This window comes from Gigantopelta aegis, chromosome 4 (assembly GCF_016097555.1).
Source record: "Gigantopelta aegis isolate Gae_Host chromosome 4, Gae_host_genome, whole genome shotgun sequence".
NCBI classification, from domain to species: domain Eukaryota; kingdom Metazoa; phylum Mollusca; class Gastropoda; order Neomphalida; family Peltospiridae; genus Gigantopelta; species Gigantopelta aegis.
The window spans coordinates 63977409-63993352 of record NC_054702.1 but is presented as its reverse complement, the minus strand read 5'-3'; the positions used below and the strand labels follow the sequence as shown (position 1 = coordinate 63993352).

The following is a 15944-nucleotide window of genomic DNA, read 5'->3' as shown; positions in this document are numbered from 1 at the left end:
GAGGTAAATAAGGGCTATAAAAAGTTTTAATTTAAAAATATGATTATAACCACACTATGTATAGGCATAATTAATTTATAAATATTTAATGAATATTTACATTAAAAAATTTAAATAAAAATTAGCAAAGCTATTTAAAAAACTAAAAAGTTTGTTCAACCTTTTATTACATACCTATTCAATCTTACTATAGTGATAAACACATTTTCAAACAGTGCTATAAATTTATGTTGTATGACACACATGTGCGATCTGGACCGAAACTTGTATATATGTGGAATTCTCTTTTTATGTTTACTGGAGTTCGCACCTTTTTGTTACTTGTCATGTCTGATTTACAAATTACGTCACATCGTATTTGAAACATTACACAAGATTGCCGCAGGGTATGATTCTTAATGTTATGTAAATCCATGAAAGGAGGATTGATCATAGATTTAAGAAAGTGTAGTTATGTCGTTAAATTAAAAAATGTTTTTGTAAAAAGTTAGTAGCCCCATGTAATAAATACAGAACTTCATGTATGTTGTTTTCGCATCCTATTTATTAAACTTGTTTATTTTGCGCAAGAACATACCACTCGACCGCTACACAGTCTTGTGGTATATATACTTAGCCAAAAAAGTTTAGCAATTTGGTAAATGTGCTTAAATAAAAGAATACTTGTGACTTACAAAATAAAATCAGACGTTGGATTTAATTGAGGCATCATTTGTCAGTATAAGTAACAGGAGATTTTCAATACAAAATGAAATGTGTGATTGTCACGTCGTTAAATGGTGCTTGGGGGTCCATACATGAAAATTTGAAAATTGTCAGTAACATGTCTGAGCACATTGGGTATTGCATGTTGACAGCGGTAAAATGTTGACTCATGCTCCTAATAAGATGGTGGATCTCTGGAATAGTGATAGAGATCCATTCACGAGTTAAAGCATGTTTGAGGTTGTGGACGTTGTGAATATGTGCATGGTTCTCTCGCACCATATGACACAACAAATCCCATACCTGCACAATATGGAACAAGTCGGGCGATCTTGCAAGCCAGTTTAGTGCCTCAATATTGTTTCTCTGAATAAGTCCAGTCGTTAGTCTGGCTGAATGGTGGTGTACATTGTCCTGTTGAAACAAAATGCCTATATGCTCCTGCATGAACGGAATGACAACTGGTGTGATGATTTTGACAGTGTAATACGACTCATCTTTTATGTAATTGAACCGGATATATTGTCAGTCTGACATTCACTGGCATTCGTTTTGGTGAACCGATCAAAGTTTTAATATATTTTACTAAAGATTTCAAGATATCTGAAAAATAATAAAGATTTTTGAAAGTGAATTTGAATTTATAGAGAATCAATATGGTTCCTCATAACATATATTAAGATAGCAATAATTAATCACTCCCCTCAATGTTTTTCATATCGATGTCGTCTTTGTTTGCTTTTTAATCACCCTCAGAACTGCTTATTAGACGGCGGAAAGAAAAACATAACTTCTTATTGCCGGTAAAGCTGTACATGGTAATATTGCAGTAGATCCTCCTGGCACACCCCAACTCTTCTATATCATAGAGTGAAGCCAAAACACGTGTAAAATGAAAATTCAAATTTGATTGGAAGATGAGTAATGGCAAATACAATACTGACTTTGACAGCATTAACCATCTAGATAGAAAAACAACTTCTTCAATCTTTGTCTTCACACTGGACATTGTTTAAAGAAGCATCTAAAGAAGATAGATCGATAAATGTGGCCCTAAAGCACATTCTTCAAATCTGCTAGCATTTTTAGAAGAAATTGTACAGAAAGTCTGGACAGAAGACACAGTCCTCGAAACCAAACTCTTGAGGACATGTCAATCTTCTGAACACAGCAGACTTCTCGATATATATTCAGATTGATGTCCATTAAAAGATGGAACATAAACATAATTTTGTGTGTTAAGATTCTGAATACTGCTGTTGTTAGATGATTGTTTTGAACATTATTTCAGGAGAAGAATGCACAATGTCTACAGAGACGAGCTTGGAACATAATTATGGTCAGCAGTTAGCAAGACCACTGCATATTCAGTCACTAGAACGAGCACTAGCATTAGAACCACTTCTAGGATATGTGGAGAATCTTTTGACTGAACCTGTTAAAGAGAGGTAGGAATCATCTAGTATTACCCTAGGTTAAGCTGAGCAACAAATACTGCTTGTAATTAGATACATTTTATTTTAAATTGTGAATCCAAAATTACTTTACCTGAGTGGTACTGTATGCAAATGTAACAGTTGTATTCTTTAAACAAGCAGTTTTTGAAATAATTTTCTTTATTTTAAGTAATTTATTATATATAATATACTATACTGAAATTTATGTAGTAAAGAATGTGCAGTTGAAAAATCTATTCAAAGTAAATGAATCATGTCAAAGAGATCACAGGTCAAGTTGTTAACTTCCACAATTTAGTTTTTTACAACATTGACAAAATATTTTGCATGTATATTACATTACCTTTTGTGACACCCAATAGCTTATGTGTATTTTTATGCTGGGGTGTCGTTATTCATTCATTCGTTCATTCCTATATTGCATTTAACTGTTGTAGTGATGTTGAAAGCACCGATACAGAAGTTGATGTATTGAGGCCATGTTTAAAAGATGAAGAAGGAAACAAAATTCTCAATGGCATAACCATTACCAAAGCAGGTAAACAAAAATTATTTGGGGCTGCTTAAATTTTCTATAGTTACATGATTTGTGTTTAAATAATTCATTACTTTCCCCAGAACCATAAAACATCATGTGGCATGGTCCTGTACCTGCTAAACAATGCTGTAATGCTTGTTATGTGTATAACCCTAGTACTAGACTGGTTTTTTTTGGACAGGTATCCTCTAATATTTCTAAGGTTGGTGGGTTCTAGGTTCACTTCCCAAGCATGGATTTACCTCAGAATCTTGTTTTAACTGCTTAGTAGAGAGGTGGTAGGTCACACTTTTCTCTTACAATTCTCTAAGCATTAACCATTGTTCTAGACTGATGCACATCCCAAGGCAGTTAGTTTGTTTTGTTTAACAACACCACTAGAGCACATTGATTTTTAATCATCTGCTATTTTGTGAAACATTGGTAATTTCGACATGGTGTTAGAGGAAACCCGCAACATTTTTCCATTAGTAGCAAGGGATCTTTTATGTGCACTACCCCACAGACAGGGTAGCACATACCACAGCCATTTATATACCAGTCATGGTGCACTGGCCAGAACGAGAAATGGCCCCATGAGCCAACCGACGAGGATTGATCCCACACCTGACCGCGTCATCAAGCGAGTGCTTTACCACTGGGCTACGTCCCGCCCCGGTTCAGTTAGATGTGGTGATAAAGAAAACATTGGTCAAGATATAAATAAAACAGCAGTAGTGAGCCATAGAAGAAAAAAAAAGTCATTTGCTTATGGTGTTTGAAATCAAATTCACTCCCCAGACAGTGTGCTTGACCTTTAAATTAAAACTGAAATATGAAACAAAAATATAAATATATGTTAATTATTCTCCCCAGTTATTTTAATTGAAAGCATACTTTTGTCTAGTAGTTAACTTTATTAGTCCCCTAGAGTTATGGCCCTTGAACTTAGGCCTTGAGATATTGAACTGAAATTTTGTCCATAGCTTTATCCTATACTGTTACAAATGAAGTTTAACTTTCATAACAATTTACCCAGTTATGATGGCCCTTGAACTTAGAAGATGCACATTTTTTTTTTCAGACTTGTTTTGCAATACCTGAAAATACTGAAGTGATATTTTGTATATATAGCTTTATCATGTACTGTTACTGGTCACGTTTAACTTTCATGGCAATTTACCCACTTTTCACAAATGTTTGACCCTTGAATGTAGGAGATAATGTTTGATCAAGTAGGGAACATGTATTGCTTTAGCAGTACTCTAAAAATGCTTGTTTTAACTGATAATCCTTTAAAAAATATTACATATTATATTCCATAGCCTAAATCACAGTGACAAGTATTAAGTGAATCCATTTTATGCAATATATTTCTTCTACTTAAGTTGTCTAGCCATCATAGTTCAATTCATCATGCTGAAATTATATTTTCAGAAAGAAAAGCAGACAAAACGCGTCTATTTAACTTCAGCAGAGTGAAGAGAAGTCGTAAATGGCTAAAGGTAAGTAGTGTGGACCATTTGTGATGTACATCTATCATTTACTTAACCCAGAAGTTCATATGAGGCACAGTACTGAATATATATAGACAATAGTTGTTTGTATAATTAATCATTTGTTAATTTTAAGGATTTCGTTTTCCAAAGAGCATGATGCCTTTCTGTTTTGTCTTAATAACAAAGACAGTTGTTGCAGTTTTTAACACTTGTTTTTAAATATGCCAGTTTTATGCAATATATTAATGTAGATGTTAGTTATATAATCCAAAGTTTTCCATAAACAACCTAAAGATAAATTATGTGAATTACTTTTAATGTTAACTGTTTTGAGGTTATGCCCATGTTTGAAATATCAGGATTTGGAATTAATCAATAATATTATAAATTAATATTTAACATACAAAACCTTTGCCAAAAGGTTGTGTTTTATAACTGTAATTATTAATTTGGTTCGTTTTTGTTGTATAGAATATTTTGCTGAGTGACAGTTCATCGGATGAAGATGAAGACAAACCCATCACTAACGATGATTTTCAGATGATGTTACAGGTTCATGAGTTCCAGAGAAAACATCAGAAACACTTCTACCAAGATCCTGTTGTAAGTTACACTTTTTGTGCTCTGATCTAGGGCGCACATTCTCAAGGATTTTGCATTAAAGCCGCACACCCTAGTTCCATCCAGCGAAAATAAATTATAATTTGGTTAATCTACAAACCTGTAACACACTTAGATCACGTTTTTATCAAATGGAGTGAAAAAGCAGGTTTTATATCGATAAATACCATGGGAATCTCCATGTCCCAATTGCTTGAAATAATTTTGAAAGTTAGTATTCTGATGTCACCGGTAGACGCACAACAATGCCTATGTCACGACAAATTTCACAGACTTGAGGTGCGTTCGTTTCACCTTTCCTGGACATGTTCCAACAGTTCTGTCCTGGTTGTATCCCCTCTCCAGATATCGTAAGACTTAGCAAAATTATTGGTTTTAAGGGTTTGTAACGTTTTGTATTGAGACACTTACTTGTCTGAACTTTATTGTTACTGAAAATGTTCACGAACTGTGAAGAAAAATCTCACAAATGCACAACAACAAATCGGATGTTGATTGTGCGAACCGTGCACGAGAAAACAAACCGAACCAAAATGATAACGGTCACGTGATATACCAACGTCTGTGACATTAAAAATAGATTGGACCTCGCTTGCTTAACGTTTTTTTCTCGACAACACGTTTTGTGAAAGAATGCAAAAAATGCATTTCGTGGTTTTACAAACATCAGGATTACCAAAAAGCACTTCAGGTGAATGGAAATGTGTATTCTAAATAATAAAATGTAAGTAAAGTGCAATTTTATTTGTGAAAAATGGGGTTTAATAGTGAAAAACAACGCCGTAATGGTTAACAAATAAACGTAACTAGGGTGTGTCCCTTTAATCAATTTCATAAAATCAGGTATGTTGAAAAATTAATGTCAAATGTCATTGGCCTGATATAATTTGTTTCAGCCATTCTAAATAATTTGTGAATGGCTAGTTTGGCTTCAGATAGGTACGAGAGACTGATTCAGAATGCAGGTCTGTCTTTTAAGTTTTGTATTTTTAAAATCTTATTTCATCTCTTAATTGAAGGTAATTTATTACACCACTAATGATGAATAATGCATGGCTGTTAACTGTCCGTCGTCAAAAAAATTGTGGAAATTATTTTTTCAGTCTTTTTTTTTTTTTTTTTTTTTAAATGAGAATCACTTAGGCCGTTTTCTTTGCTCCACTGACCCCCCTTTAGGTACCTATCGGATGGGTATAATCTACCATACATTTTGGGGCCGATGAACGACCCCATTCCCCTAACGTAAATTCCCAATCCAATATCAAACCTTTTCCCAATTACGACCCAACAGTTTCCCAATAAAGATTCCCAAAGTTGCTCTTATCGCGGATACTTGAACTCATGAAAATGTTTTAAAATTTAGCTAATTGTATATTTAAAAAAAGAAAACCTGACGTCGAACAAGTTTCATTTTGGTTTTTCCGATCGATTACGAACATGTGACGAACAAGTCTGACCTGGATATGCAAATTAGTTTTATCCTGTTTTGATACAGTCTGTTGTGTCGTAGTTTTTAGTAATAATGTCTACATTGTCTGATATAATACAGTTTTGGTAGAAGAATACAACTTTTTGTTTTACTTCATCCATTTGCATTAACACATATTTGGGATCTATCGCAACATGTCCAATCTGCTATTTACATAGTCCGAACGGACGTAGAAAGTAAAGTATTGACTTAATGTGCACCTGCACTATTATTTTCTGTGCTATTTTAAGCAGACGATCTTATTTTGTAAAAAGGTGTGTATATATGTTTCGTACTTTTTTTTCAAATATTTTATTATTATAAAATTTTTTTTAATGATTTTTGGTATGGTTTTTGTAATTAAAAAAACTACAAAAAATGTTACTACAGTAGTTGTAAATTAAGTGAAAAAACCCCCACCTTTAATTTAAATGTGCTACTCACTCCCTTTGAAGTAATGGCCGTACCCATATGATGAACAGCACGTGCGAGTTTGAACACTGTTACAATGTAATAGTTCTGCTGGGAGATATTAGATTGCGTATTATAGATATTGAAACTTAATAAAGTTGATCCGGTCAAATATAACATTTACCGACCAGCGGTATGTTACTTCATTATTATTTACGATTGAATAATGGGATCATTCGAGAACTACTCAACGTGCATTAAGGAGTGTGGGATGTTGGGATGTGACAAAACGTAATGGGGGGGGGGGGGGGGGTGGTTGTGGTGGTGGTTATTGTGCAATGTTATGTTAATTCATAAAGTAAAATGCAACCAGTCATTGCCATTTTATTTTAACATATATGTATTACTAAAGACCCCAAAGTAAAATATGACACGGTCACAAAACATTACAAGGGGAGAGGGGTATTGAAACTGCAAGATTTTGTTTTGTTAAATGACACAAAGATCAACAAAGGACTATTCAACATTAGCGTAATGCAGTATCAGACATTGGCTTTTACCTCAATTTTTAATGACCCCCTCCCCCTCCCATAATGAATTTGCAATAACACAAGGGCCACCCGATGTAAATGTATTTGAATATTTGATTTGCCGTCCATCAGCTAGCGGTCAAGCCTAAATAAATAATATCAGGTAATAATGCAAACTTTAAAAAAATGCCCGTACTAGAGCCGTAGCTTATGAAAGAACACCCCAGCAAATGCCAATCCCGAGAAATGTTTACCTTTTCGCTTATTAATAACTTTAAAAAGGTTCCTGTGTCATATCCTACTACACAAGTGCCCCCCCCCCCCCCACACACACACACTACAAAATCCTGCCTACGCCACTGCTATTTCCATTAATATAGGTTCACTGCAGGACCCATCAAATTAATGTTTTTGTCCAATAAAATAAATTGGGAGAAATACATGTTTAAAGTGGACTACAATTGTCATATAAAACATTACCATTTTGAATGCCCTGTACCTTGAAATTTCAGTCACAACATTTTACTTTTGTTAACAGCCATGATAATGTACTTCCTGCCAAGTCAGATCAAATTATATACACTGGTAAAGCCAGGTCAGATTTGTAGGACTACGTCACTTCTTCCTCTTAACTTTGAGAAGTAGTTTTCAGCAAGAAGGAAACGAAAAACTAAATATGCAGCCAGTGCTCCACAACTGGTGTAACAAAGGCTGTGGTATTTGCTATCCTGTCAGTGGGATGGTGCATATAAAAGATCCCTTGCTGCAACTCGAAAAGAGTAGCCCATGAAGTGGCGACAGCAGGTTTCCTTTCTCAGTATCTGTGTGGTCCTTAACCATATGTCTGACGCCATAATACCGTAAATAAAATGTGTTGAGTGCGTCGTTAAATAAAACATTTCCTTCCTTCCTTCCTGTAATCCCTAAAAATACAATTCATATTAAAATTGATAAACTAGTCATAGCATTCTTTACCCACACCAATAATTACACAAAATCTATAAAATTGTAACAAAGAACAAAACCATTTCTGTTGTTTTGATATAGGTGTCATGGTCCAGTGTTTAATAGTGTTGGGAAATACTGTTCGAGAGTTGATGTATTTTAATTACTTGATGTATTTTAGCCCAATTCAATTTCTGTCAGCCTAACAAAATAAAAGAATGTTTAACGACACCCCAGCACAAAATATATGTCAGCTATTGGGTGTTAAACATTGGGAACTTATCATCATAACACTGCAACAAAACAAAAGCTTATTAAACAAGCTATTTGACAAATTAAACTGCTAGTTTATGTCATTTTAATTACATATAGTCTTATAGTTTTTCACTTTCTTATTCAATTGATTCATTTGAAGTTGGGTAGCTACTATACTTTGATTTAGATTCAAATAAATTATGTGAAAAGTATTAAATAAAACTATTGAAATTTTATTGCATGGTGATCAATTCCTTAAACTTTCCTAGCAAAGACTGCATTTTGTTAATTTATTGATTTGGGGTCTACAGAGTTCTTTTTCCTATTTCAGCTTCGCCAGTATCGGTACTACAGTACGGGTCTACTGTCAAACTATGATAAATATCCTGAACATTTCAAATCTGTTTCCGGTCCCAGGAAGAAAATTTCCAAAGAACAGAAGAAGTTGGAAAAGAAAGTCAAAGGTAAATTGAAATAAGAAAGAGAAAAAAAATCCTTTTATTATTATGACAATTTAACATTTACAAAAGAGTTAGGCAAAGTTTCAAATTTCTTGTTAGTTATTCTTTTTGACTATAATCGATTACTTTTATTATTACTGTTACTATTATTTTTAGCTAAATTGAAGAAGCTGAAGAAGGAAAAGCTGTCAGAAAATGGAGATGACGAGGTTTTTATATTTTATTTCTACCTTATTTCCTTCTACAGTGTAGTTGGACAGGACAGTGGTAGATAGAAGATACTCCCCAAGTGTCTTGTGATATCATAATTTATCAGCACGAATTGATAAAAGTATGACATCCGAGGCTTACCGAGGATTTTTATACTTTTATCAACAACTGCTGATAAATTATGATATCACAAGATTCAAGGGGGTATTCTTTTTATCATCCATTATCATTATTTTTATTTGCGACAGTTGTAAACAATATCAGTATTGTAGGTTGAATGTCACTATATTTGGCAACAGTAGACTCGTTAACTAGCAAAATGACAGTGGCGTGACGTCACTAATGATAGGTTTAGCTCTGAAACATACACAGTGATGTAACACAAGAAGCGATATCTCCTAGGAGAATATCACTGGAGATACTGCAAATTGTAGTGCCAGCAATATCTCCTACAAAAGCCTTTAATGGATGATAAAGCACTTTATTGAGGTCTTGATGATCACTCTCTGTTATTGGAGCCGGTTTAAGAATCCGTGGGGCCTGTAACACAAAAAACAGTGGGTCCCCTTCCCAGGATATATATTTTGCAACCCCCTAGGGAGAGAGGGAAAAAATGACATGCGGAAAATAAATGTACACATCACCACGGGGTCCCCTGAAGTGCGGGTCCCATACATGTGCTACTAGGATAAACCGGCTCTGTCTGTGATATGTACTGTCCTGTCTCTGGGAAAGTACAAATATAAGATTCCTTGCTGTAGTGTTGATAGGAGTAATCTGATGGCAGTGGGCTTCATCTCTCTTTGTTGACTGTATGTTGACATCAACTAACCATAGTTTAAAATGTGCTGAGTTGTCATTGCAAATATTCCTTTCCTTTCTACAGTATATGCTGTTAAATGTCTTTAATGCAAATAATGCCAAATTGATTCATTTTATTTTATGAGTGATGTGCTATTTTATTGGTAATGGGCCTCCTAGTCCAAGATTTTGTAATAGGGAAACAGTTTTATGCAAACCAATAATCATAACTTATATGGCAGATCTAGGTTTTTAATTCAGAGTAAATGTATTTGCAGTTCTTAAATATATTTCTCTTGCATTTGTTAATTATTTATTAATTTATATCAAATTACTTCACAGAGTGTTGGGGAGATTGATCCAGCTTTACTGGAGGCTATCATACAACGACAGCATCTGCTGGGTAGAGGAGGCAAGCACAGAAAGTTGACCCCTGAACAAGCTGATGCCAAAAGAAAGAGGCTGTGGATTAACATTGCTAAGAAGGAAATACCAAAGGTAACGTAGTTCATTGTTCTGGATTACAATTTCTGCTTAACCCATTACCTAGGGTTTTCTATTTAAAATGGAGTTCACAACAAAGTAATAAAAGTAAAAGGCATTGCCTCCTTTCCAAGCCAGTATTTGTACCCATGGTATTTTCACCTACATCATGGGGTTGTCTCTGTTGTTCACAGTTTGAGATTGTGATATAGTTGAAGAAGTCTTTGACTCCCACAGTTAAAAAACAAGAGTAACTTAGGAGTCTAAATTAAAAACAAATTATTTTTTGCTCCAATCAGTATGACATTCATGCATGTTTGAATAAGTAACTTTCTTGTGGAAATGTCTAATATAAATGACTATGGAAGAGTCAGTTGATTCGTCGCACATGACTCCAACCACAGGACTGTTTTGTTGTTTTTTCTGAGTATCTTTGGTTGATATTTCCATGTATTCTACAGCACTATGACCAAAAAAGAAAAGAATTATAGTATATTTAACTAATTCAAATTAGCCATAATGTAAGTAACAAAATAATCTACAAAAACAATAAATAATAAAACAAGAACATTATATGCCTATTAGTACATAAAAAGTGTTACATTATTAAAATATGCCAAAACATTTTTAAAATATACTCTTCAAAAGAAGAAACGCAAAACCACATTGTCGTAACATTTGGAGAATTGATTTAATTATTGAATGGTGAGTCCGATAATTACCAAATGTTGCAGGATTGTTCACAATTCACTCTAGTCCATTGTGAGTAAGTGATAGGACACACCACCAAGGTCAAGGTCATCTGGAGTCAATACCGGGTGTGGCCTCCGCGTGTGTTGACAACTGCCTGGCACCGCCTGCCCATTGAAGCAACCAGAGTACGGATGACGTCCCGGGGGATGGTGGCCCACTCGGCCTGCAAGGCTGCTGCCAGCTCGGGCAGGGTCTGGGGCTGTAGTTGTTGCTGTCGGAGGCGTCGGTCCAACTCGTCCCATAGATGCTCAATTGGGTTCAAATCCGGTGATATCGATGGCCAAGGAAGGACATTAATGTTGTTGTTCTGTAGGAAAGCCGTTGTGAGACGTTCTGTGTGAGGCCTGGCGTTGTCATGTTGGAACACTGCGTTGGCGTTGGCCATAACTGGAACAATGTGTGGCCGGAGGATCTGGTCAATGTAGCCCTGTGCATTCAGGTTGCCCTGCACGTGGACCAGGTCAGTTCTGCCAGTGTGTGAGATGGCTGCCCACACCATGACACTACCCCCGCCGAATCTGTCCACTTCCTGCACGCAGTTTGCCGCATAACGTTCACCACGACGCCTATACACGCGACATCTTCCATCATGACGTCGGAGCAGAAATCGGGACTCGTCACTGAACCACACCTGTCTCCATTGCAGTTGAGGCCATTGTCGATGAATCTGGCACCACTGCAGTCGGAGTCGACGGTGTTGTGGTGTTAAGATGACACCTCGAACTGGACGTCTGGCACGAATTCCTACCTCACGTAGGCGGTTCCGTACGGTCTGGTCGGATATCCTGCGCAAACCTGATATTGCTGCGGCTGTGGAGGTGGCAGTAGTCAATCGTTCCCGAAGGTGGCGTATCCGGATGTAGTGGTCCTACCCGGGGGTAGTGACCTGTGGTCGACCGGATCTAGGGAGGTCACGTGTTGATCCATGTTGCTGGTAACGGTCCCACAGTCTGGAGATGGTGCTTGGGGACACATGGAATGCCCTGGTAACGGCCGTTCTGGATTCGCCTGCGTCTAGTCGGCCGATGGCATTGTTTCTCTGCGGTTCACTGAGACGTGGCATGTCCTGGATTGTCAACTGTCGGCCAGATACAGAGGCCAGGCAAGCGAACACCCTGCACTTTTATACTGTCGGTGTTCATGTTGCACGTGCAGTCAACGCACGTGCAGTGGTGACATGGTTTGCACGTGGCTGCGTTTTTGCGAATATTCACATTTTGGAACTTTATTGTACAGTAGCTGCGTTTTATCGAATGTAACCGTGGGAATGTGTTTGGGACATGCAATGACCTTATATTCACAAAGCATGAACCGGTAGGAAACATAAAATTGGAGTTATAACCCATTTGTACCCTTTTGCGTTTCTTTTTTTGAAGAGTATATATACATGTAATGGACATGTTGACAGTAGTGTTAAAGTGCACACCTAATGTGCAATCATGGCCCCTAGTGCATCATCAGTTGTAGAATATAATGTTTATATATGGAAGCAGGCAGTGGGTCTATGTAGTCCACCAATTTTTTTTAATTTGCTGTAATGATCACTGAATGATAAAAAAACTCCAACCCATTACAACATATGATGCAAAGAATGAAAAGTTCCAAATTATTTATTAGTGTTCAGTTTTTAAATGTCAACGATTTAAACTGGAGGCTTGTTTCCATTGCTGAGTACAGATTTCAGCTGTTACTGCTGTTCATTAACTACCCTGCCGATTAGTTAATTTGTGAAAGTGTTATGTTTTTCACCTTTAACAATTTGGTTCAGACTTTAATTAAAAAAGCAAGATGTGTATTTATTTTCTTGCTAGTACTGAAAACTCAGGATTGTCCCCTTTAAAAGTGGAATATTTCTTTTGTAGGCTCAAAAACAAAAGGCCTCTGCTAGGAAAGAAGCAATGACTACATTGAAGAAGGTAAATATATATTTGTCGTATGCAATATGCTTTTTGATGAGTATAAATAAGTATCACTGTTGCTGTATTCTTGAACATTCACTTTCAGCTGGCTGGATTGGGCCAGTATTATAATTTGATAAATGTAAGGAGTAATTGTTGGGTAACTTTAATTCTTGTTTTGTTTGTTTCAGGTGGCCACCCAGTGTATGAAGGAATGTCGTCGTGCTGCCTTGCAGTCGCAGAAGGTAATGAAAGAAGTTCCCTCCCGAGCCAGGAGATTGACAAGGGAAATGCTGCTGTATTGGAAACGGTTTGAGAAGGTTGAAAAAGAACATCGTAGAAAAGTCGAGAAGGAAGCTTTGGAACAACGAAAAATGGATCTCGAACTGAGAGAGGTTGGTTTTCAGGGATTATTTTAAAAGATGTTTGCTTTGTTATAATGTATCCCACCATTTTTACCTTAATAAAGTGAAAAAGTGTGATGTAGGTGTTTCTGTCTTCTGGTATTTCAGTGCCACCATTTGCACAGAAACGGGTGTTCTTGGAACAGTGGAATATTATTGCCATTTAATTGACTAATGAGATGTTTGGACCAGTCATTGACATGAGGGTAGGAGAATGCACTAAGAACAGGGATCAAATGAGGGGGTTATTCGGGCGAAATAATTGGACTATGCCATTTAACTTCACCTTGTTTAACCTTTAGACTACTGGATTAATTTTTAACAAAAACCACGTTGAGTGGGTACAAGTTTATAATTTTTACTCACATATATTCACTTAAATGTTTTATAAATACATGAAATAAAGTTCATATATGAATCGGTAAGTATTATTTTCATGTCTTTTTTTTGTAATTTTTATTATTTTAGATTGGCTAATGGTGATTAAAATTAGGCAAAAAATCGAAAAAGTTGCGTTTACTTACGGGCATTTGTGGCCAGCTGTCCAGTATTTATGGCCATTATTCCCGATAACAGTGGTTTTCTGACCAGAATTTTTTTTTAAACCCGAACTAAGATTCATATTGCAATATTTGGTAATTTTCGTTGTTGGTAAAACGATCAAATTTATTATCAAATTAGCTGTCACAATCAGCTATCGATCCCTGAAAATGACTGCGACGTGCCGCCATTGTTGTCAAGCGAAAATACTTGCCGAAAACCACTTTTTGAACTCAAAATTTCAAGGTATTTTCAATTGAAAAAATCAAAACAAAAGCCACCATTTTGAAGAAAAAAAACTTTTTTCTTTAATTATATTTCCGTTTCCGGTGAGTGTCGTGTGCAAAACGGCGGGGAAATATGAATAGGGGAATGCACTGTATACAGTGTACAGTATATCGACTGACGTGATGTCGGGCAAGATATCTTGCCTGCAGTAGTCAGAAGGTTCAAACACAAATGCGAAATCCTCATTGTCACATCATCAGTAATATGCTCGCCATGAAAACACCATAACCATGTGTTTGCTAAATGGTTGTCACGTGTTCGCCAAGTGATTTTATTTTTATTCTTTAAATTTAATTTAAAAAAAAAATTGGGCTTGAAAAGTAAGCTGTACTATTTTTATCTGGTTTATGTCAAATAGAATGGAAGCATAGTAATTAAAAATGAAGAGAAAAATAATTTATATATTTAAAAAAAAAAAAAAGAAACATTAATTACACAAATATTTCCATTATATTGTAATGTAATGATTTTTAAAAACCTTTATTTTTAAGAAAATGGGCATTCTTGCATCAATTCTTCCTAATTTGTTTGGAGGGAAAAATTACTTCTTCCTGTTTTACAAGTATAATTTGAACCCTGTAAGAATAGAGTTCAAGCTATCTATTCTTGAAAAGTGGGAAACTAATAACAATTTTGTTCATTGTATAAAAAGTATTTAAAGAAACAGGAAAATAGTATAGTTTTTGTGTTGGCCAGTTTTTTTTATTGTTGGCATTGATTTGAGGTTTGTCTTTTATTAAAGTGAAATATAGTATGAATAAAATGTAGCAATAGAATTATGATATGCAATTAAGGAAATTGGAAAGTAGAACAGCCAGTTAAGCCTGATTTTTTTTCTTTTTACTGCCAGTTTCATGCATATGTTTTGCAAAATTGCCAATGCTTAGTAGGTTTACTGCATTTTTTCGTCTCTTATCATTTTGAGGTCATTGATCAGTGATTAATATTTACAGTATGTCTATTAAACTCGGGTTTTTTGTTATGGGTTGACAATAACAAAGACATAGATGATGTAGCCCAACCTAATTGTTCCATTATTTTTTAAATACCAATGTTTCTGCCTGAAAGAAATTATTGGGTATGGCGCTATGGAATTGAATGCAACTAGTTAACAGGGTATGGGGGGACTCCCCCAGAAGGAAAAGTTTAGGGTTAAGGTTAAGAAAATCATACAGAAATGAAAGTTATTAATTTGGTCAAAAAGTTAACTTTAAAAAATTAAATCTGCAATAACATTTGGGTATAATTCCAATCTCTAAAAATCCCTTTATTATAAACCCTTGGATTGGTCAAATTCGTATCACGTGACGATAAAAACTGGCATTCATAGCACCATGAATCTCAGTTTAGCACTATTTTTGGCTATATAGCCGGAACTACTTTATGAATTATGTCAACAAAGGAACCCCCTAGGAATTTCCTTGAGATTCTATTTTTAGACATCAAACAGTAATCGTCTGCTGTCAAACTTCTAAACATCTTCACATATAAATTATACCATACAAAATAGGTCGCTTCAGACATTTTTATTAAAGGTTAAAAGTTATTGAAATTACTTACGTTATATGTTTATAGGAATTCAAAATCCCACAGCTAAAAATCTATTTTGCTGATCCAAAAAAAGTATATAATTCCAATGGAATTTGGTATTTTACAAAAGTGATTTCAAAAACAAAATTCAGTCAGTTCATGCCAACC

The 15944-nt window shown here is 35.4% G+C and overlaps 1 protein-coding gene across 1 annotated transcript in view; it reads left to right on the top strand.

The window, feature by feature from the left end:
* The window catches only part of LOC121370910 (chromatin-remodeling ATPase INO80-like), a 71965-nt gene that overhangs the window by 7292 nt on the left and 48729 nt on the right, over nucleotides 1-15944 (top strand). Inside the window, exons 2-10 of the mRNA XM_041496443.1 lie at nucleotides 1997-2153; nucleotides 2600-2700; nucleotides 4117-4184; nucleotides 4650-4781; nucleotides 8740-8872; nucleotides 9026-9078; nucleotides 10223-10378; nucleotides 12979-13032; nucleotides 13206-13409. Of these exons, the coding sequence (XP_041352377.1) occupies nucleotides 2011-2153; nucleotides 2600-2700; nucleotides 4117-4184; nucleotides 4650-4781; nucleotides 8740-8872; nucleotides 9026-9078; nucleotides 10223-10378; nucleotides 12979-13032; nucleotides 13206-13409 (1044 nt within the window). The 5' untranslated portion in view covers nucleotides 1997-2010. The remainder of the gene's footprint in view (nucleotides 1-1996; nucleotides 2154-2599; nucleotides 2701-4116; nucleotides 4185-4649; nucleotides 4782-8739; nucleotides 8873-9025; nucleotides 9079-10222; nucleotides 10379-12978; nucleotides 13033-13205; nucleotides 13410-15944) is intronic.